The following is a 23,042-nucleotide window of genomic DNA, read 5'->3' as shown; positions in this document are numbered from 1 at the left end:
TGGCTAATCGCTCTCACAGGTGATATACACACTCGGAACTCTGCGCTCTGAGCTCCCTCTAACCTTGTTCAGCCTGCTGGTTTAGTGCAGGCTGAACTAGGTCAGTAACTGAATCCTGTCTAGCTGTCAGCTAGAGCCATACACTGGTACCATCTACTTTTCTCTTGTGATCTCAACAGCAGGCCCTTCTCTGCTCAGGTGGAGTTCAATACTACACGATAACGGACAGAGACAGTCTCAGGTGGAGTTCAATACTACAAGATAACGGACAGAGACAGTCTCAGGTGGAGTTCAGTACCACGTGATAACGGACAGAGACAGTCTCAGGTAGAGTTCAGTACCACGTGATAACAGACAGAGACAGTCTCAGGTAGAGTTCAGTACCACGTGATAACGGACAGAGACAGTCTCAGGTAGAGTTCAGTACCACGTGATAACGGACAGAGACAGTCTCAGGTGGAGTTCAGTACCACGTGATAACGGACAGAGACAGTCTCAGGTAGAGTTCAGTACCACGTGATAACGGACAGAGACAGTCTCAGGTAGAGTTCAGTACCGAGTGATAACAGACAGAGACAGTCTCAGGTAGAGTGCAGTACCACGTGATAACAGACAGAGACAGTCTCAGGTGGAGTTCAGTACCACGTGATAACGGACAGAGACAGTCCCAGGTAGAGTTCAGTACCACGTGATAACGGACAGAGACAGTCTCAGGTAGAGTTCAGTACCACGTGATAACGGACAGAGACAGTCTCAGGTAGAGTTCAGTACCACGTGATAACGGACAGAGACAGTCCCAGGTAGAGTTCAGTACCACGTGATAACAGACAGAAACAGTCTCAGGTAGAGTTCAGTACCACGTGATAACGGACAGAGACAGTCCCAGGTAGAGTTCAGTACCACGTGATAACAGACAGAGACAGTCTCAGGTAGAGTTCAGTACCACGTGATAACGGACAGAGACAGTCTCAGGTAGAGTTCAGTACCACGTGATAACGGACAGAGACAGTCCCAGGTAGAGTTCAGTACCACGTGATAACAGACAGAGACAGTCCCAGGTAGAGTTCAGTACCACGTGATAACAGACAGAGACAGTCTCAGGTAGAGTTCAGTACCACGTGATAATGGACAGAGACAGTCTCAGGTAGAGTTCAGTACCACGTGATAACGGACAGAGACAGTCCCAGGTAGAGTTCAGTACCACGTGATAACGGACAGAGACAGTCTCAGGTAGAGTTCAGTACCACGTGATAACGGACAGAGACAGTCTCAGGTAGAGTTCAGTACCACGTGATAACAGACAGAGACAGTCCCAGGTAGAGTTCAGTACCACGTGATAACAGACAGAGACAGTCCCAGGTAGAGTTCAGTACCACGTGATAACAGACAGAGACAGTCTCAGGTAGAGTTCAGTACCACGTGATAACGGACAGAGACAGTCTCAGGTAGAGTTCAGTACCACGTGATAACGGACAGAGACAGTCCCAGGTAGAGTTCAGTACCACGTGATAACAGACAGAGACAGTCTCAGGTAGAGTTCAGTACCACGTGATAACAGACAGAGACAGTCCCAGGTAGAGTTCAGTACCACGTGATAACAGACAGAGACAGTCTCAGGTAGAGTTCAGTACCACGTGATAACGGACAGAGACAGTCTCAGGTAGAGTTCAGTACCACGTGATAACAGACAGAGACAGTCTCAGGTAGAGTTCAGTACCACGTGATAACAGACAGAGACAGTCTCAGGTAGAGTTCAGTACCACGTGATAACAGACAGAGACAGTCTCAGGTAGAGTTCAGTACCACGTGATAACAGACAGAGACAGTCTCAGGTAGAGTTCAGTACCACGTGATAACGGACAGAGACAGTCTCAGGTAGAGTTCAGTACCACGTGATAACGGACAGAGACAGTCTCAGGTAGAGTTCAGTACCGAGTGATAACAGACAGAGACAGTCTCAGGTAGAGTTCAGTACCACGTGATAACAGACAGAGACAGTCTCAGGTGGAGTTCAGTACCACGTGATAACGGACAGAGACAGTCTCAGGTAGAGTTCAGTACCACGTGATAACGGACAGAGACAGTCTCAGGTAGAGTTCAGTACCGAGTGATAACAGACAGAGACAGTCTCAGGTAGAGTTCAGTACCACGTGATAACAGACAGAGACAGTCTCAGGTAGAGTTCAGTACCACGTGATAACAGACAGAGACAGTCTCAGGTAGAGTTCAGTACCACGTGATAACGGACAGAGACAGTCTCAGGTCCAGTATCTCCAGATGTTCATCACTTTTGACTTTACAACAGACATATATAGTAGCCTACACTCAGCAATCATAAACAGTGTTTTGTGTTAATCCACAAGGGATGTCAATGTGACTCCATATTGTCTACTGCTGAAGGCTATTATTCAGAGAATGACTGTTTTCCTTCTAATCTCGATCCAGGATCAATCTGTTCCCTAATCCAAACCTACGCTCTGATATAATCAATACAAGTGAATATTAATGCTGCCTAAATAAATGAGATAATGTCGCTCTCTCTCTCTAAACCAGAGTTTGTTATTTCATCCGGTTAAGACTAAATGACAGGCTAAGAAATGAGAGGGGAGATAATCCGGTCTTGGAATTCAGGGTGAGAGAAAGACCCCTGGTTCACTGACCTGGATGACAAGAGGGATTTCACCCCACATGCATATGAACACACACCTCTCATTTGACAACATTTCCAAAGTCATGTCAAGTGCATAAAAGAATGTCCATATGGTCAGAGGTCAACAGAAATCTAATGATGACAATGAGGTGAAGTACAGGCACTTTAATTTAATTATTCAAACCTCCTGCATGATCATTTCAATGACACAGGAATGGGGTGGGGGTGAAGTGTGTGTGTGTGTGTGTGTGTGTGTGTGTGTGTGTGTGTGTGTGTGTGTGTGTGTGTGTGTGTGTGTGTGTGTGTGTGTGAGAATGATCTCTCTATCTGATCTGTGAGGCGGAGGCTCTGTGTTTGATGGGGGAGGAGTTAGCCATGGCTGGGAGATGAAGGTTCCGGGACACAAAGTTCCTCTGGCGGACATCAGTGGGAGGGAGTTCCCTGGAAGAGGTGTTCTCATTGGAGGAGGCAGAGCGGGGTGGGGTGTAAGCAGGCGTGGTTCCGTTCACCTCGTACGTCCACTGCATGTTTGCTGTCTGGGGGAGGGACAAGCAGCTGTCAATCAGTGTGGTGTGTGTGTCTGCTGTCTGGGGGAGGGACAAGCAGCTGTCAATCAGTGAGGTGTGTGTGTCTGCTGTCTGGAGGAGAGACAAGCAGCTGTCAATCAGTGAGGTGTGTGTGTCTGCTGTCTGGAGGAGGGACAAGCAGCTGTCAATCAGTGTGGTGTGTGTCTGCTGTCTGGGGGAGGGACAAGCAGCTGTCAATCAGTGAGGTATGTGTGTCTATATCTGTTGCCCTGATCCTTACACTACACTCTTAGAAAAAAGGGTTCCAAAAGGGTTCTTTGGCTTTCCCCATAAGAGAACCCGTTTTGGTTACAGGTAGAACCATTTTTGATTCCAGGTAGAACCCCTTTGGATTCTATGTAGAAAGAACCCTCTGTAGAAAGAACCCTATTTCTACATGGAACCAAAAAGGGTTCTTCAAAGGGTTCTCCTATGGGAACAGCCGAAGAGCCCTTTTAGCTTCTAGATAGCACCTTTTTCTCCTACGAGTGTAGTGTGTTACTAGCCAGACATACCTGGACCAGCAGCGTAGCGTGGTGTCTCTTGCTGTACATGGAGGGGGTGAAGGAGACGGTGAGGAGGGTACCGGCTGACCCCACTGGGAGGAGCTCACCTGATGAGGGACACACCTGGAACTCACTGCCCCCACCTGGCAGGAACCCTGCTGTGAACGGCTCTGGGTACCTGCCACATAGACATGCAGGAACACACACACACAAAGATAGGGTAAGGGTCAGAGAAACACACACACATAGACACCCCCCCACCCCACACACACACACACACACAGCTTGACCTGGTCTGGCTGGTCAGTCTGAAGCCCACAGCAGAGGTCTTGTGTAGCCCTGCAGCGTTAATGGTGATGACATCATCAACCTGCGGCTCGGTGGAGATGAGGCTGATGGGAAACTTCCAGAGCCCACCTGTCAAACACTGAACCGCCAGCACAGCTGAACATCTAGGGAGAGGAGAGGAGGGGAGAAGGGTAGAAGAGGGTAGAAGGGTAGAGGAGGAGGGGTAGAAGAGGGTAGAAGGGTAGAGGAGGAGGGGTAGAAGAGGGCAGGAGAGGAGAGGAGAGGAGAGGAGAGGAGAGGAGAGGAGAGGAGAGGAGAGGAGAGGAGAGGAGAGGAGAGGAGAGGAGAGGAGAGGAGAGGAGAGGATAAGGGAGTGGAGTGGAGAGGAAGGGAGAGGGGGAGGGGAGAGGATACGGGAGTGGAGGGGAGAGGAAGATAGAGGGGGAGGGGAGAGGAAGGGAGGGGGGAGGGGAGAGGATAAGGGAGTGGAGGGGAGAGGAAGGTAGGGGGGGAGGGGAGAGGATAAGGGAGTGGAGGCGAGAGAAAGGTAGAGGAGGAGAGGGGGAGGGGAGAGGATAAGGGAGTGGAGGGGAGAGGAAGGTAGAGGGGGAGGAGAGAGGATAAGGGAGTGGAGGGGAGAGGAAGGTAGTCACTGAAGGGTAATTATTTATAACTAATGCACTTAGTTGGATTTCTAGGTGCAGAGCTGAGAGACAGTGTGTGTGTGTGTGTGTGTGTGTGTGTGTGTGTGTGTGTGTGTGTGTGTGTGTGTGTGTGTGTGTGTGTGTGTGTGTGTGTGTGTGTGTGTGTGTGTGTGTGTGTGTGTGTGTGTGTGTGTGTGTGTGTGTGTGTGTGTGTGATGTCTGTTACCTGAGAGGTTTGTAAGGGGTGAAGATGAGGTTGATGGCGAGAGTGACGATGCCAGAGTGGGGGTCTCTGTGACAGTTCAGTAGAGACAGGGTTACACAGCCCTCCAGCTGGGACCGCTCAGCATCACTGTTATAACACACCTCACATAGGAAGTCTTCTAGAGCCAGTCTGAAGCCTGCTGCTAACACATGGATGGACACACACACACACAGACTCAGTTCTGGTACTCTGGGTATATAGTCAAGTTATTATTGACTCAGTACTGGTACTCTGTGTATATAGCCAAGTTATCATTGACTCAGTACTGGTACTCTGTGTATATAGTCAAGTTATTATTGACTCAGTACTGGTACTCTGTGTATATAGCCAAGTTATCATTGACTCAGTACTGGTACTCTGTGTATATAGCCAAGTTATCATTGACTCAGTACTGGTACTCTGTGTATATAGTCAAGTTATCATTGACTCAGTACTGGTACTCTGTGTATATAGTCAAGTTATCATTGACTCAGTACTGGTACTCTGTGTATATAGTCAAGTTATCATTGACTCAGTACTGGTACTCTGTGTATATAGTCAAGTTATCATTGACTCAGTACTGGTACTCTGTGTATATAGCCAAGTTATCATTGACTCTGTACTGGTACTCTGTGTATATAGTCAAGTTATCATTGACTCAGTACTGGTACTCTGTGTATATAGCCAAGTTAGCATTGACTCTGTACTGATGCTCTGTGTATATAGCCAAGTTATCATTGACTCAGTACTGGTACTCTGTGTATATAGCCAAGTTATCATTGACTCAGTACTGGTACTCTGTGTATATAGCCAAGTTATCATTGACTCAGTACTGGTACTCTGTGTACAGCCAAGTTATTGTTACTCATTGTGGATTTTTTCCTTGTGTTATTATCTTTCTATTATTTCTATTTCTGTCTCTCTGTATTGTTGGGAAGGACCTGTAAGTAATTATAAACTGATTGGCTGACAGCCGTGGTATATCAGACCGTATACCACGGATATGACAAAACATTTACGTTGGTAACCAGTTTATAAAAGCAATAAGGCACCTCGGGGGTTTGTGATATATGGCCAATATACCACGGCTAAGAGCTGTATCCAGGCACTCCGCGTTGAGATGTGCCTAAGAACAGCCTTTAGCCGTGGTATATTGGTCATGTACCACACCTCCTCAGGCCTTATTGCTTAATTATATCATTGTTAGTCTACACCTGTTGTTTACCAAGCATGTGACAAATACAATTGTATTTGATTTGACACACACACTCACTCTCCACCCTGACTTTGTCAAAACAGCAATATGGTGTGTGTTGTCAGGAGATTAGACACATCCTACAAGGAGCAGGATGATGTGTGTGTTGTCAGGAGATTAGACACATCCTACAAGGAGCAGGATGATGTGTGTGTTGTCAGGAGATTAGACACATCCTACAAGGAGCAGGATGATGTGTGTGTTGTCAGGAGATTAGACACATCCTACAAGGAGCAGGATGATGTGTGTGTTGTCAGGAGATTAGACACATCCTACAAGGAGCAGGATGATGTGTGTGTTGTCAGGAGATTAGACACATCCTACAAGGAGCAGGATGATGTGTGTGTTGTCAGGAGATTAGACACATCCTACAAGGAGCAGGATGATGTGTGTGTTGTCAGGAGATTAGACACATCCTACAAGGAGAATGATGAACAAGTGGACTTCACTCAACCAGAGTTAGCATCTTTATGCTAACGAACACTGTGAACATTGTCAGCTGACTGAGTTACCTTGGATATGCTCTGTTGAGACAGAAATGATGCATTACAATTAGCTCCATAATCACATCACACACTCTCAGGGTACAGGCCCACGCACGACAACACACACAATGACGTACAACACACACTCACTTCAAACCAGTGAAGTTGATGTGATCTCACCTGAGGTTCCTGAGGAGGGGGCGCTGCTGAGAGGTGTGTCTGTGTTGCTGACGGAGGAGCCAGGAACACATCCCGTCAACAGCACCTCCACTCTCTCCTCCACTCCACCGCGAGCCTCACATTCTATCACCGCTGGATGAGAGGGTTGAGGAGGGGCCTCGGGGATGCCATGGATGGGGTAGACCCAGCGGAGCAAACGCACCCGGCCCTTCTCTACCTCCACACACCTGTACACAGAGAAACACCTGTTTCACACACACACACACACACACACACACACACACACACACACACACACACACTGTACTGACTTGTCCCTCTGGGTCGTGGTGAGTGGTGAGTCCAGGCGGGGGAGGTTGAAGAGGGGCTCTAGCTGAACCAGGAGCCAGGCCTGGTGCAGTTGCATGGAGTCAGGGGCAAACACCACAGGAATGTCCACACTGGCCCCCGCAGACACACGCACACCTGGAGCCAACATGGAGGACGGGAGAGACAAGCTTTACTAGTGTATCTAACATGTAGGCTGAAACTCAGGCTGACACAGTGGAGAACAGAGGAACTTTAAAGTAAAGCTTGACACAGAGATGTGTAAGAACTGACCTTGTGTCTGTTTGAGGGGGATGCAGAACACCTTCCTGTCACATATGAAGGACTGGCTTGATCTCTTCTGACCGGGCTCCTCATCTGATAGGAGAATGAACAGCAACACTAACACCATCATGTCCTGTCTCTACTAGGACTGTTTCCTGTGTGTCTGGGGTAGGACCATGTCTGTACTAGGACTGTTTCCTGTGTGTCTGGGGTAGGACTATGTCTGTACTAGGACTGTTTCCTGTGTGTCTGGGGTAGGACTATGTCTGTACTAGGACTGTTTCCTGTGTGACTGGGGTAGGACCATGTCTGTACTAGGACTGTTTCCTGTGTGTCTGGGGTAGGACCATGTCTCTACTAGGACTGTTTCCTGTGTGTCTGGGGTAGGACTATGTCTGTACTAGGACTGTTTCCTGTGTGTCTGGGGTAGGACCATGTCTGTACTAGGACTGTTTCCTGTGTGTCTGGGGTAGGACTATGTCTGTACTAGGACTGTTTCCTGTGTGTCTGGGGTAGGACCATGTCTCTACTAGGACTGTTTCCTGTGTGTCTGGGGTAGGACTATGTCTGTACTAGGACTGTTTCCTGTGTGTCTGGGGTAGGACTATGTCTGTACTAGGACTGTTTCCTGTGTGTCTGGGGTAGGACTATGTCTGTACTAGGACTGTTTCCTGTGTGTCTGGGGTAGGACTATGTCTGTACTAGGACTGTTTCCTGTGTGTCTGGGGTAGGACCATGTCTGTACTAGGACTGTTTCCTGTGTGTCTGGGGTAGGACTATGTCTGTACTAGGACTGTTTCCTGTGTGTCTGGGGTAGGACTATGTCTGTACTAGGACTGTTTCCTGTGTGTCTGGGGTAGGACCATGTCTGTACTAGGACTGTTTCCTGTGTGTCTGGGGTAGGACCATGTCTATACTAGGACTGTTTCCTGTGTGTCTGGGGTAGGACTATGTCTGTACTAGGACTGTTTCCTGTGTGTCTGGGGTAGGACTATGTCTGTACTAGGACTGTTTCCTGTGTGTCTGGGGTAGGACTATGTCTGTACTAGGACTGTTTCCTGTGTGTCTGGGGTAGGACCATGTCTGTACTAGGACTGTTTCCTGTGTGTCTGGGGTAGGACCATGTCTCTACTAGGACTGTTTCCTGTGTGTCTGGGGTAGGACCATGTCTCTACTAGGACTGTTTCCTGTGTGTCTGGGGTAGGACTATGTCTGTACTAGGACTGTTTCCTGTGTGTCTGGGGTAGGACTATGTCTGTAGTAGGACTGTTTCCTGTGTGACTGGGGTAGGATCATGTCTGTACTAGGACTGTTTCCTGTGTGTCTGGGGTAGGACCATGTCTGTACTAGGACTGTTTCCTGTGTGTCTGGGGTAGGACCATGTCTGTCCTAGGACTGTTTCCTGTGTGTCTGGGGTAGGACCATGTCTGTACTAGGACTGTTTCCTGTGTGTCTGGGGTAGGACCATGTCTCTACTAGGACTGTTTCCTGTGTGTCTGGGGTAGAACTATGTCTGTACTAGGACTGTTTCCTGTGTGTCTGGGGTAGGACCATGTCTGTACTAGGACTGTTTCCTGTGTGTCTGGGGTAGGACTATGTCTGTACATGTATACTGTATATGTGCGTGTGTGTCCAGGGTGTTTGACCTGTGAGTCTGAGGTGCAGCAGGACTGGGTGTTCAGTAGGGTTCCTGAAGGGGAGGATGATGGAGGAGTGAGATCCCACAGGGGAGGCTACAGACAGAGGCTCCATCCTCCCAGGGGTCAGGCCTTCACCACACAGCTGGAAGCTCCAGTGCTTCAACTGGGAGGACAACAACAACAACAACAACTAAATCACTGTCAGCTGACAGATGGAGGAATAACATTTTGGTTACCTAGTTACGTGTGGAAACAGCAGAGAATTCAGAACCTAGGACAGTGGAAAAATGTCATTGATTTTGATGAATCTTTGCAATCATCAACAATCATTGTTTACACCATTGTACTGTGAGTCCGTCCAACTGCTGGTATCAGACAGTCCTCCAACCCTTCCTACCTCTTCCCCTTACCCTCCAACCCTTCCTACCTCTTCCCCTCTCCCTCCAACCCTTCCTACCTCTTCCCCTCACCCTCCAACCCTTCCTACCTCTTCCCCTTACCCTCCAACCCTTCCCCTCACCCTCCAACCATTCCTACCTCTTCCCCTCTCCCTCCAACCCTTCCTACCTCTTCCCCTCTCCCTCCAACCCTTCCTACCTCTTCCCCTCACCCTTCCTACCTCTTCCCCTCACCCTCCAACCCTTCCCTTCACCCTCCAACCCTTCCCCTCCCTACCTCTTCCCCTCTCCCTCCAACCCTTCCTACCTCTTCCCCTCTCCCTCCAACCCTTCCTACCTCTTCCCCTCACCCTCCAACCCTTCCTACCTCTTCCCCTTACCCTCCAACCCTTCCCCTCACCCTCCAACCCTTCCTACCTCTTCCCCTCTCCCTCCAACCCTTCCTACCTCTTCCCCTCTCCCTCCAACCCTTCCTACATCTTCCCCTCACCCTCCAACCCTTCCCCTTCCCCTCCAACCCTTCCTACCTCTTCCCCTCTCCCTCCAACCCTTCCTACCTCTTCCCCTCACCCTCCAACCCTTCCTACCTCTTCCCCTTACCCTCCAACCCTTCCCCTCACCCTCCAACCCTTCCTACCTCTTCCCCTCTCCCTCCAACCCTTCCTACCTCTTCCCCTCTCCCTCCAACCCTTCCTACCTCTTCCCCTCACCCTCCAACCCTTCCTACCTCTTCCTCTTCCCCTTACCCTCCAACCCTTCCTACCTCTTCCTCTTCCCCTTACCCTCCAACCCTTCCCCTCACCCTCCAACCCTTCCCTTCACCCTCCAACCCTTCCCCTCCAACCCTTCCTACCTCTTCCCCTCTCCCTCCAACCCTTCCTACCTCTTCCCCTCTCCCTCCAACCCTTCCTACCTCTTCCCCTCACCCTCCAACCCTTCCTACCTCTTCCCCTTACCCTCCAACCCTTCCCCTCACCCTCCAACCCTTCATACCTCTTCCCCTCTCCCTCCAACCCTTCCTACCTCTTCCCCTCTCCCTCCAACCCTTCCTACCTCTTCCCCTCTCCCTCCAACCCTTCCTACCTCTTCCCCTTACCCTCCAACCCTTCCCCTCACCCTCCAACCCTTCCTACCTCTTCCCCTCTCCCTCCAACCCTTCCTACCTCTTCCCCTCTCCCTCCAACCCTTCCTACCTCTTCCCCTCTCCCTCCAACCCTTCCTACCTTTTCCCCTCTCCCTCCAACCCTTCCTACCTCTTCCCCTCTCCCTCCAACCCTTCCCCTTACCCTCCAACCCTTCCTACATCTTCCCCTTACCCTTCAACCCTTCCTACATCTTCCCCTTACCCTCCAACCCTTCCTACCTCTTCCCCTTACCCTCCAACCCTTCCTACCTCTTCCCCTCACCCTCCAACCCTTCCTACATCTTCCCCTTACCCTCCAACCCTTCCTACATCTCCCCCTTACCCTCCAACCCTTCCTACCTCTTCCCCTCTCCCTCCAACCCTTCCTACCTCTTCCCCTTACCCTCTTCCCCTTACCCTCCAACCCTTCCTACCTTTTCCCCTTACCCTCCAACTCTTCCCCTTACCCTCCAACCCTTCCTACATCTTCCCCTCACCCTCCAACCCTTCCCCTCTCCCTTCAACCCTTCCCCTCTCCCTCCAACCCTTCCCCTCTCCCTCCAACCCTTCCTACCTCTTCCCCTCACCCTCCAACCCTTCCCCTCTCCCTCCAACCCTTCCCCCCTTCCCCTCTCCCTCAAACCCTTCCCCTCTTCCCCTTACCCTCCAACCCTTCCCATCTTCCCCTTCCCCTCCAACCCTTCCTACCTCTTCCCCTCTCCCTCCAACCCTTCCCCTCTCCCTCCAACCCTTCCCCCCTTCCCCTTACCCTCCAACCCTTGCCATCTTCCCCTTACCCTCCAACCCTTCCCCTCTCCCTCCAACCCTTCCCATCTTCCCCTTACCCTCCAACCCTTCCTACCTCTTCCCCTTACCCTCCAACCCTTCCCATCTTCCCCTTACCCTCCAACCCTTCCCATCTTCCCCTTACCCTCCAACCCTTCCTACCTCTTCCCCTCTCCCTCCAACCCTTCCCCTCTCCCTCCAACCCTTCCCCCCTTCCCCTCTCCCTCCAACCCTTCCCCTCTTCCCCTTACCCTCCAACCCTTCCCATCTTCCCCTTACCCTCCAACCCTTCCTACCTCTTCCCCTCTCCCTCCAACCCTTCCCCCCTTCCCCTTACCCTCCAACCCTTCCCATCTTCCCCTTACCCTCCAACCCTTCCCATCTTCCCCTTACCCTCCAACCCTTCCTACCTCTTCCCCTCTCCCTCCCTCCCTCCAACCCTTCCCCTCTCCCTCCAACCCTTCCCCCCTTCCCCTCTCCCTCCAACCCTTCCCATCTTCCCCTTACCCTCCAACCCTTCCTACCTCTTCCCCTTACCCTCCAACCCTTCCCATCTTCCCCTTACCCTCCAACCCTTCCTACCTCTTCCCCTCTCCCTCCAACCCTTCCCCTCTCCCTCCAACCCTTCCCCCCTTCCCCTCTCCCTCCAACCCTTCCCCTCTCCCTCCAACCCTTCCCCTCTTCCCCTTACCCTCCCACCATTCTTCCATCTTCCAGCTCTCCCTCCAACCCTTCCCCTTACCCTCCAACCCTTCAAAGTTTTCAGATCTCTAAGTTGGAAGCAATATGGTGTAAACTTTCCCACTACACTGTTTATACCTATCCAGACCCTTCAGATACACCACTACACTGTTTATACCTATCCAGACCCTTCAGATCCACCACTACACTGTTTATACCTATCCATACCCTTTAGATCCACCAATACACTGTTTATACCTATCCAGACCCTACAGATACACCACTACACTGTTTATACCTATCCAGACCCTTCAGATCCACCACTACACTGTTTATACCTATCCAGACCCTACAGATCCACCACTACACTGTTTATACCTATCCAGACCCTACAGACCCTCCACTACACTGTTTATACCTATCCAGACCCTACAGATCCACCACTACACTGTTTATACCTATCCAGACCCTTCAGATCCACCACTACACTGTTTATACCTATCCAGACCCTACAGATCCACCACTACACTGTTTATACCTATCCAGACCCTACAGATCCACCACTACACTGTTTATACCTATCCAGACCCTTCAGATCCTCTACTACACTGTATATACCTATCCAGACCCTACAGATCCACTACTACACTGTTTATACCTATCCAGACCCTACAGATCCACCACTACACTGTTTATACCTATCCAGACCCTTCAGATCCACTACACACTGTATATACCTATCCAGACCCTACAGATCCACTACTACACTGTTTATACCTATCCAGACCCTACAGATCCACTACTACACTGTTTATACCTATCCAGACCCTTCAGATCCACTACTACACTGTTTATACCTATCCAGACCCTACAGATCCACCACTACACTGTTTATACCTATCCAGACCCTACAGATCCACTACTACACTGTTTATACCTATCCAGACCCTTCAGATCCACTACTACACTGTTTATACCTATCCAGACCCTACAGATCCACTACTACACTGTTTATACCTATCCAGACCCTTCAGATCCACTACTACACTGTTTATACCTATCCAGACCCTACAGATCCTCCACTACACTGTTTATACCTATCCAGACCCTTCAGATCCACTACTACACTGTTTATACCTATCCAGACCCTTCAGATCCACCACTACACTGTTTATACCTATCCAGACCCTTCAGATCCACTACACACTGTATATACCTATCCAGACCCTACAGATCCACTACTACACTGTTTATACCTATCCAGACCCTACAGATCCACTACTACACTGTTTATACCTATCCAGACCCTTCAGATCCACTACTACACTGTTTATACCTATCCAGACCCTACAGATCCACTACTACACTGTTTATACCTATCCAGACCCTTCAGATCCACTACTACACTGTTTATACCTATCCAGACCCTACAGATCCACTACTACACTGTTTATACCTATCCAGACCCTACAGATCCACTACTACACTGTTTATACCTATCCAGACCCTTCAGATCCACTACTACACTGTTTATACCTATCCAGACCCTACAGATCCACTACTACACTGTTTATACCTATCCAGACCCTACAGATCCACTACTACACTGTTTATACCTATCCAGACCCTACAGATCCACTACTACACTGTTTATACCTATCCAGACCCTTCAGATCCACCACTACACTGTTTATACCTATCCAGACCCTTCAGATCCACCACTACACTGTTTATACCTATCCAGACCCTTCAGATCCACTACTACACTGTTTATACCTATCCAGACCCTACAGATCCACCACTACACTGTTTATACCTATCCAGACCCTACAGATCCACTACTACACTGTTTATACCTATCCAGACCCTACAGATCCACTACTACACTGTTTATACCTATCCAGACCCTTCAGATCCACTACTACACTGTTTATACCTATCCATACCCTTCAGATCCTCCACTACACTGTTTATACCTATCCAGACCCTTCAGATCCACCACTACACTGTTTATACCTATCCAGACCCTACAGATCCACCACTACACTGTTTATACCTATCCAGACCCTACAGATCCACCACTACACTGTTTATACCTATCCATACCCTTCAGATCCTCCACTACACTGTTTATACCTATCCAGACCCTTCAGATCCACTACTACACTGTTTATACCTATCCAGACCCTACAGATCCACCACTACACTGTTTATACCTATCCAGACCCTACAGATCCACCACTACACTGTTTATACCTATCCATACCCTTCAGATCCTCCACTACACTGTTTATACCTATCCAGACCCTTCAGATACACCACTACACTGTTTATACCTATCCAGACCCTACAGATCCACTACTACACTGTTTATACCTATCCAGACCCTACAGATCCACTACTACACTGTTTATACCTATCCAGACCCTTCAGATCCACTACTACACTGTTTATACCTATCCAGACCCTACAGATCCACCACTACACTGTTTATACCTATCCAGACCCTACAGATCCACCACTACACTGTTTATACCTATCCAGACCCTTCAGATCCACCACTACACTGTTTATACCTATCCAGACCCTTCAGATCCACTACTACACTGTTTATACCTATCCAGACCCTACAGATCCACCACTACACTGTTTATACCTATCCAGACCCTACAGATCCACCACTACACTGTTTATACCTATCCAGACCCTTCAGATCCACCACTACACTGTTTATACCTATCCAGACCCTACAGATCCACTACTACACTGTTTATACCTATCCAGACCCTACAGATCCACCACTACACTGTTTATACCTATCCAGACCCTTCAGATCCACCACTACACTGTTTATACCTATCCAGACCCTTCAGATCCACTACTACACTGTATATACCTATCCAGACCCTACAGATCCACTACTACACTGTTTATACCTATCCATACCCTTCAGATCCACCACTACACTGTTTATACCTATCCAGACCCTACAGATCCACTACTACACTGTTTATACCTATCCATACCCTTCAGATCCACCACTACACTGTTTATACCTATCCAGACCCTACAGATCCACCACTACACTGTTTATACCTATCCAGACCCTTCAGATCCACCACTACACTGTTTATACCTATCCAGACCCTACAGATCCACTACTACACTGTTTATACCTATCCAGACCCTACAGATCCACCACTACACTGTTTATACCTATCCAGACCCTTCAGATCCACTACTACACTGTTTATACCTATCCAGACCCTTCAGATCCACTACTACACTGTTTATACCTATCCAGACCCTACAGATCCACCACTACACTGTTTATACCTATCCAGACCCTACAGATACACCACTACACTGTTTATACCTATCCAGACCCTTCAGATCCACTACTACACTGTTTATACCTATCCAGACCCTACAGATCCACTACTACACTGTTTATACCTATCCAGACCCTTCAGATCCACTACTACACTGTTTATACCTATCCAGACCCTTCAGATCCACCACTACACTGTTTATACCTATCCAGACCTTTCAGATCCTCTACTACACTGTTTATACCTATCCAGACCCTACAGATCCTCCACTACACTGTTTATACCTATCCAGACCCTTCAGATCCACTACTACACTGTTTATACCTATCCAGACCCTTCAGATCCACCACTACACTGTTTATACCTATCCAGACCCTTCAGATCCACCACTACACTGTTTATACCTATCCAGACCCTTCAGATCCACCACTACACTGTTTATACCTATCCAGACCCTTCAGATCCACCACTACACTGTTTATACCTATCCAGACCCTACAGATCCACTACTACACTGTTTATACCTATCCAGACCCTTCAGATCCACCACTACACTGTTTATACCTATCCAGACCCCACCACTACACTGTTTATACCTATCCAGACCCTTCAGATCCACTACTACACTGTTTATACCTATCCAGACCCTTCAGATCCTCCACTACACTGTTTATACCTATCCAGACCCTACAGATCCTCCACTACACTGTTTATACCTATCCAGACCCTTCAGATCCTCCACTACACTGTTTATACCTATCCAGACCCTACAGATCCACCACTACACTGTTTATAGGGTTAGACAGGTTGGTTTACCTGAGAACAGGTGAAGGAGATCTTAGCTGTGTGGTTTCCAGCGCCGATGGTTGATGGGCTGAAACGGACAGGAACCTGGGTGGACGAGTGTGGTGCTATGATGAGCTGGAAAGATAGACAGGTAGACAGGTAGACATAGACAGGTAGATATAGACAGGTGGACATAGACAGATAGACATAGACAGGTGGACATAGACAGGTGGACATAGACAGGTAGACATAGACAGGTAGACATAGACAGGTAGACATAGACAGGTAGATATAGACAGGTGGACATAGACAGGTGGACATAGACAGGTAGACATAGACAGGTAGACATAGACAGGTAGACATAGACAGGTAGACATAGACAGGTAGACATAGACAGGTGGACATAGACAGGTAGACATAGACAGGTAGACATAGACAGGTAGACATAGACAGGTAGACATAGACAGGTAGACATAGACAGGTAGACATAGACAGGTGGACATAGACAGGTAGACATAGACAGGTAGACATAGACAGGTAGACATAGACAGGTGGACATAGACAGGTAGACATAGACAGGTAGACATAGACAGGTAGACATAGACAGGTGGACATAGACAGGTAGACATAGACAGGTGGACATAGACAGGTAGACATAGACAGGTGGACATAGACAGGTGGACATAGACAGGTAGACATAGACAGGTAGACATAGACAGGTAGACATAGACAGGTAGACATAAATAGGTAGACATAAATAGGTAGACATAGACAGGTGGACATAGACAGGTAGACATAGACAGGTAGACATAGACAGGTAGACATAGACAGGTAGACATAGACAGGTGGACATAGACAGGTAGACATAGACAGGTAGACATAGACAGGTAGACATAGACAGGTAGACATAGACAGGTAGACATAGACAGGTGGACATAGACAGGGAGACATAGACAGGTAGACATAGACAGGTAGACATAGACAGGTAGATATAGACAGGTAGACATAGACAGGTAGACATAGACAGGTAGACATAGACAGGTAGACATAGACAGGTAGACATAGACAGGAACACACACACAGTTTAGACGGCAAATAAACAAGTCCATATTTTATAGTGTATGTTCTACTCTAATTACAACTGGTCTCATCACTGGCACTATACATCCTTTACATAAGGTGGAGTGGACCTGAAAAACTACTGAACGTTGGTTGCTAATAATAGGAAGACACTATTCAGGAAGCAATCAGTCTTCATCTACAGAATGTTCTTCATTGGCCATTATGCTGCTAGGCAACCAAACACAAGCCTGAGAGACAAACAGATCATTTCTCCTAGAGAGAGAGAGAGGATGCAGCTGTACTCTGTCACCGCTATGACGTCACCACTTAGAGAACTAGCCACTCAGAAGTGTAGACATCATTTACACAATAGTGGAGGCTATGACCGACTTGATGGTGGAAATGAGAAAATGGATAAACTATGAATTTCTCGTAACGGAAAACAAAGGGACACACATGATGTGTGTGTGTGTGTGTGTCTGTGTGTGTGTGTGTGTGTGTGTGTGTGTGTGTGTGTGTGTGTGTGTGTGTGTGTGTGTGTGTGTGTGTGTGTGTGTGTGTGTGTGTGTGTGTGTGTGTGTGTGTGTACTAACCGGTCTGCTGGTGTCCAGCTCCAGGGTGAAGTTGCGAGGGTTGCTGTTGACCATGCCCAGCTCCAGTGTCTCATCTGTGGGGTTGACCAGTGGGATGTACAGCCTGGTCCACCTGACAACACAAACAGTTTAGGTGGGGTTATGTGTGTGTGTGTGTGTGTGTGTGTGTGTGTGTGTGTGTGTGTGTGTGTGTGTGTGTGTGTGTGTGTGTGTGTGTGTGTGTGTGTGTGTGTGTGTGTGTGTGTGTGTGTGTGTGTGTGTGTGTGTGTGTGTACATACTTTCCCAGTTCACAGCTGCTCTGTGGTAAGGTGGTGAGGACAGGAGGTTGGGCCAGCAGGTCCAGCTGGTACCAGAACTCTCCCATCAGCTCCGACTGGAAGACCACACTGACAGAGAACACCATCATACACAATCACACACACTCCTTTTATTTGTGTGTGTTTGATACAAGCTATTATAAGAATATTTTGAAGATAAATACACAACGCACAGGATGAGAGGACGAGAGTACTAAAAACTAAACAGAGTACTAATGGTCAATAGGGAATTGTCATTGTAAATAGGAGTTGGTTTTCAGTTCAACAGCTGTTTAGACTCTGTGGAATTTCTGTCCTGAACGCAGAGCTACATGTGCTACGTTCTGTACATTGAGTCTGGAGCAGGATACTTGTTATTTGGCCATTCCAGTTGTACTGCAAGGACTTCTGATTGGTCAACCCCAAGCTAGGGTGGGGGGGTTATACGTGGCATCCTGTTTCTTTGTTCTGTGGAGAAAAGCTGAGGACAGGGGAGACTGAACATCTACCTCCCAGCGTAACATCTATGATTTGTCCTTCTCAAATTAATCTATTTTTCTCCCCCTGATTTGCTTTGGGGTTTTGTGTCATTGAAGAAAAATATTAACTGCTACCACTACTATGTTCTATTTGTTGCCATTAGTAACAATCAACAAATCCCTCAGGGGATCAATAAAGTGTATTATTTATTTACATCCAACCGTTCATTCAACCTGATTCCCAATGACACAGTGTCCAATACAATAAGGTTGAGATAACATGACAGAGATCAATGCCCGTATTCACAAAATATATGAGTGTAGGAGTGCTGATCTGGGATCAGATTAGCCTTTTAGATCATAATGAATACCAGAGAGAGGACCAGATCCTAGTGCTGATCTGGGATCAGGTTAGCCTTTTAGATCATAATGAATACTAGAGAGAGGACCAGATCCTAGTGCTGATCTGGGATCAGGTTAGCCTTTTAGATCATAATGAATACCAGAGAGAACCAGATCCTAGTGCTGATCTGGGATCAGGTTAGCCTTTTAGATCATAATGAATACTAGAGAGAGGGCCAGATCCTAGTGCTGATCTGGGATCAGGTTAGCCTTTTAGATCATAATGAATACTAGAGAGAGGGCCAGATCCTAGTGCTGATCTGGGATCAGGTTAGCCATGTAGATCATAATGAATACCAGAGAGAGGACCATATCCTAGTGCTGATCTGGGATCAGTTTAGCCTTTTAGATCATAATGAATACCAGAGAGGACCAGATCCTAGTGCTAATCTGGGATCAGTTTAGACTTTTAGATCATAATGAATACCAGAGAGGACCAGATCCTAGTGCTGATCTGGGATCAGTTTAGCCTTTTAGATCATAATGAATACCAGAGAGGACCAGATCCTAGTGCTGATCTGGGATCAGTTTAGCCTTTTAGATCATAATGAATACCAGAGAGGACCAGATCCTAGATCAGCTCTCCTACTCTCAGATGCTTAGTGAATACAGGCCCTGAAGTCTTTCCAGTACAGTCAAGGTGTCTGTCTCTTCCCTGTCTGTCTCTTACCTGTCTGTCTCTTCCCTACTATAGCAGGAGAAGGTGACTGTCTCTTACCTGTCTGTCTCTTCCCTACTATAGCAGGAGAAGGTGACTGTCTCTTACCTGTCTGTCTCTTCCCTACTATAGCAGGAGAAGGTGACTGTCTCTTACCTGTCTGTTCTCTTCCCTACTATAACAGGAGAAGGTGACTGTCTCTTACCTGTCTGTTCTCTTCCCTACTATAGCAGGAGAGAAGGTGACTGTCTCTTACCTGTCTGTTCTCTTCCCTACTATAGCAGGAGAAGGTGACTGTCTCTTACCTGTCTGTTCTCTTCCCTACTATAACAGGAGAAGGTGACTGTCTCTTACCTGTCTGTTCTCTTCCCTACTATAGCAGGAGAGAAGGTGACTGTCTCTTACCTGTCTGTTCTCTTCCCTACTATAGCAGGAGAAGGTGACTGTCTCTTACCTGTCTGTTCTCTTCCCTACTATAGCAGGAGAGAAGGTGACTGTCTCTTACCTGTCTGTTCTCTTCCCTACTATAGCAGGAGAAGGTGACTGTCTCTTACCTGTCTGTTCTCTTCCCTACTATAGCAGGAGAGAAGGTGACTGTCTCTTACCTGTCTGTTCTCTTCCCTACTATAGCAGGAGAAGGTGACTGTCTCTTACCTGTCTGTCTCTTCCCTACTATAGCAGGAGAAGGTGACTGTCTCTTACATGTCTGTTCTCTTCCCTACTATAGCAGGAGAAGGTGACTGTCTCTTACCTGTCTGTCTCTTCCCTACTATAGCAGGAGAAGGTGACTGTCTCTTACCTGTCTGTTCTCTTCCCTACTATAGCAGGAGAGAAGGTGACTGTCTCTTACCTGTCTGTTCTCTTCCCTACTATAGCAGGAGAGAAGGTGACTGTCTCTTACCTGTCTGTTCTCTTCCCTACTATAGCAGGAGAAGGTGACTGTCTCTTACCTGTCTGTCTCTTCCCTACTATAGCAGGAGAAGGTGACTGTCTCTTACATGTCTGTTCTCTTCCCTACTATAGCAGGAGAGAAGGTGACTGTCTCTTACCTGTCTGTTCTCTTCCCTACTATAGCAGGAGAGAAGGTGACTGTCTCTTACCTGTCTGTTCTCTTCCCTACTATAGCAGGAGAGAAGGTGACTGTCTCTTACCTGTCTGTTCTCTTCCCTACTATAGCAGGAGAGAAGGTGACTGTCTCTTACCTGTCTGTTCTCTTCCCTACTATAGCAGGAGAAGGTGACTGTCTCTTACCTGTCTGTTCTCTTCCCTACTATAGCAGGAGAGAAGGTGACTGTGTAGTTGAGACTGCTCTGGGGAGGGACACACACCCGGGTGTCTCCACTCAGGTCCTCTCCCTCCAGACACACCCACAGGTCAAGCGGCTCCGCCTCCGGGTTACTAAGGGGGATCTCCACGGCAACAGAGCTCTGAGAATAACATAGCTATAAAACTCAGACACACTAGTCTAGACAGACAGCGTTTTCTCCCCACTAAAACGTGCATCACAATGATTAGGTCAACGCATTACTCATTCCTTGATGTCACTTCTCTCCGGCAACCAGTTGGATGTGCATATGTGATCTTTTTCATTGGTGCAGATGAAGACACAGGGACGTTGTAGAGGATGGTGTAAAGTAGGCCTCACCTGAACAGCACAGTGCACAGCCAGCACCTTCAGGGGAGGAGCAGGATCACATATGACCTCTATAGAGAACCACACCTCATATGGCCTGGACTCATTCCCTGTTCCTGTCTCACTCTCCACGGCTAGGAATGACATGGACCCTGAGAGACAGTACAGGAGAGGAAAATATAGGCTGTTGTCCTCCTTGACATTCACATTATTACTGCAGTGTGTGTAGTGACCTCACACATAAAGAGACAGAGACAGAGACAGAGACAGAGACAGAGACAGAGACAGAGACAGAGATAGAGATAGAGATAGAGATAGAGATAGAGATAGAGATAGAGAGAGAGAGAGAGAGAATGAAGCACCTGTATGTTTCCCTCGTTTCCATGGTGACACAGACACGGTGTAGGGGACGGTGTGACCTGGTGTGATGTCCAAGGTGGGCGGTCCACTGACGATGGAGAGGTCTGATACCACCTACAACCAGCAGCACAAGGACAATCAGCAACTGTGTGTGTGGCTGTAGTCGGGGACCTGCAGGGTGCTGTGTGTAGTAGTAGTATAGTAATAGTTATCTATCTACCTGACAGGTGAGGGGTGCTGGCTGTAGGTGGGGACCTGCAGTGTGCTGTGTGTAGTAGTAGTATAGTAATAGTTATCTATCTACCTGACAGGTGAGGGGGTGCTGGCTGTAGTTGGGGACCTGCAGGGTGCTGTGTGTAGTAGTAGTATAGTAATAGTTATCTATCTACCTGACAGGTGAGGGGTGCTGGCTGTAGTCGGGGACCTGCAGGGTGCTGTGTGTAGTAGTAGTATAGTAATAGTTATCTATCTACCTGACAGTTGAGGGGGTGCTGGCTGTAGTTGGGGACCTGCAGGGTGCTGTGTGTAGTAGTAGTATAGTAATAGTTATCTATCTACCTGACAGTTGAGGGGGTGCTGGCTGTAGGTGGGGACCTGCAGGGTGCTGTGTGTAGTAGTAGTATAGTAATAGTTATCTATCTACCTGACAGTTGAGGGGGTGCTGGCTGTAGGTGGGGACCTGCAGGGTGCTGTGTGTAGTAGTAGTATAGTAATAGTTATCTATCTACCTGACAGGTGAGGGGGTGCTGGCTGTAGTTGGGGACCTGCAGGGTGCTGTGTGTAGTAGTAGTATAGTAATAGTTATCTATCTACCTGACAGGTGAGGGGTGCTGGCTGTAGTTGGGGACCTGCAGGGTGCTGTGTGTAGTAGTAGTATAGTAATAGTGTATCTATCTACCTGACAGGTGAGGGGGTGCTGGCTGTAGTTGGGGACCTGCAGGGTGCTGTGTGTAGTAGTAGTATAGTAATAGTGTATCTATCTACCTGACAGGTGAGGGGGTGCTGGCTGTAGTTGGGGACCTGCAGGGTGCTGTGTGTGACCTGTCTGACAGAGCAGTGTAGCACCACGTGGTCCAGGGTTAGGGACCGCTCCCCCACCCCTCTCAGGGTGAAGCTGTGCTCCGTCCCATCTGTGTCATTCAGCAAGGACAGCCTGCCCTAAAACACACACACACACAGACAGGAACACACACACACACAGACAGGAACACACACACACACAAAGTAAAGACAGAGACACAAAGATGCCCTCAAAGGCACAGACACACCCACGAGGATAGACAGAAACACCTACATATGTAGACTGTCACAGACCCACCCACGAGGATAGACAGAAACACCTACATATGTAGACTGTCACAGACCCACCCACGAGGATAGACAGAAACACCTACATATGTAGA

The 23,042-nt window shown here is 48.2% G+C and overlaps 1 protein-coding gene across 1 annotated transcript in view; it reads right to left on the bottom strand.

Annotated features, from left to right (window-relative positions):
- Window positions 1–2,278: 2,278 nt before the first annotated feature.
- LOC139532983 (cilia- and flagella-associated protein 47-like) overlaps window positions 2,279–23,042 on the bottom strand; it is a 107,028-nt gene continuing 86,264 nt past the window's right edge. Inside the window, exons 44-59 of the mRNA XM_071331126.1 lie at window positions 22,624–22,797; window positions 21,944–22,024; window positions 21,642–21,753; window positions 21,292–21,431; window positions 20,898–21,073; window positions 18,090–18,197; window positions 17,811–17,922; window positions 16,186–16,290; window positions 9,056–9,212; window positions 7,419–7,502; window positions 7,130–7,283; window positions 6,819–7,045; window positions 4,881–5,058; window positions 4,013–4,174; window positions 3,732–3,900; window positions 2,279–3,186 (exon numbers count right to left, since the gene is read on the bottom strand). Coding sequence (XP_071187227.1) covers window positions 2,974–3,186; window positions 3,732–3,900; window positions 4,013–4,174; window positions 4,881–5,058; window positions 6,819–7,045; window positions 7,130–7,283; window positions 7,419–7,502; window positions 9,056–9,212; window positions 16,186–16,290; window positions 17,811–17,922; window positions 18,090–18,197; window positions 20,898–21,073; window positions 21,292–21,431; window positions 21,642–21,753; window positions 21,944–22,024; window positions 22,624–22,797 — 2,352 coding nt within the window. The 3' untranslated portion in view covers window positions 2,279–2,973. The remainder of the gene's footprint in view (window positions 3,187–3,731; window positions 3,901–4,012; window positions 4,175–4,880; window positions 5,059–6,818; window positions 7,046–7,129; window positions 7,284–7,418; window positions 7,503–9,055; window positions 9,213–16,185; window positions 16,291–17,810; window positions 17,923–18,089; window positions 18,198–20,897; window positions 21,074–21,291; window positions 21,432–21,641; window positions 21,754–21,943; window positions 22,025–22,623; window positions 22,798–23,042) is intronic.

The sequence above is a fragment of the Salvelinus alpinus genome, chromosome 10 (assembly GCF_045679555.1).
Source record: "Salvelinus alpinus chromosome 10, SLU_Salpinus.1, whole genome shotgun sequence".
Taxonomy (NCBI): domain Eukaryota; kingdom Metazoa; phylum Chordata; class Actinopteri; order Salmoniformes; family Salmonidae; genus Salvelinus; species Salvelinus alpinus.
The sequence above is the reverse complement of the archived record's forward strand: the minus strand, read 5'-3'. Positions and strand labels throughout refer to the sequence as shown.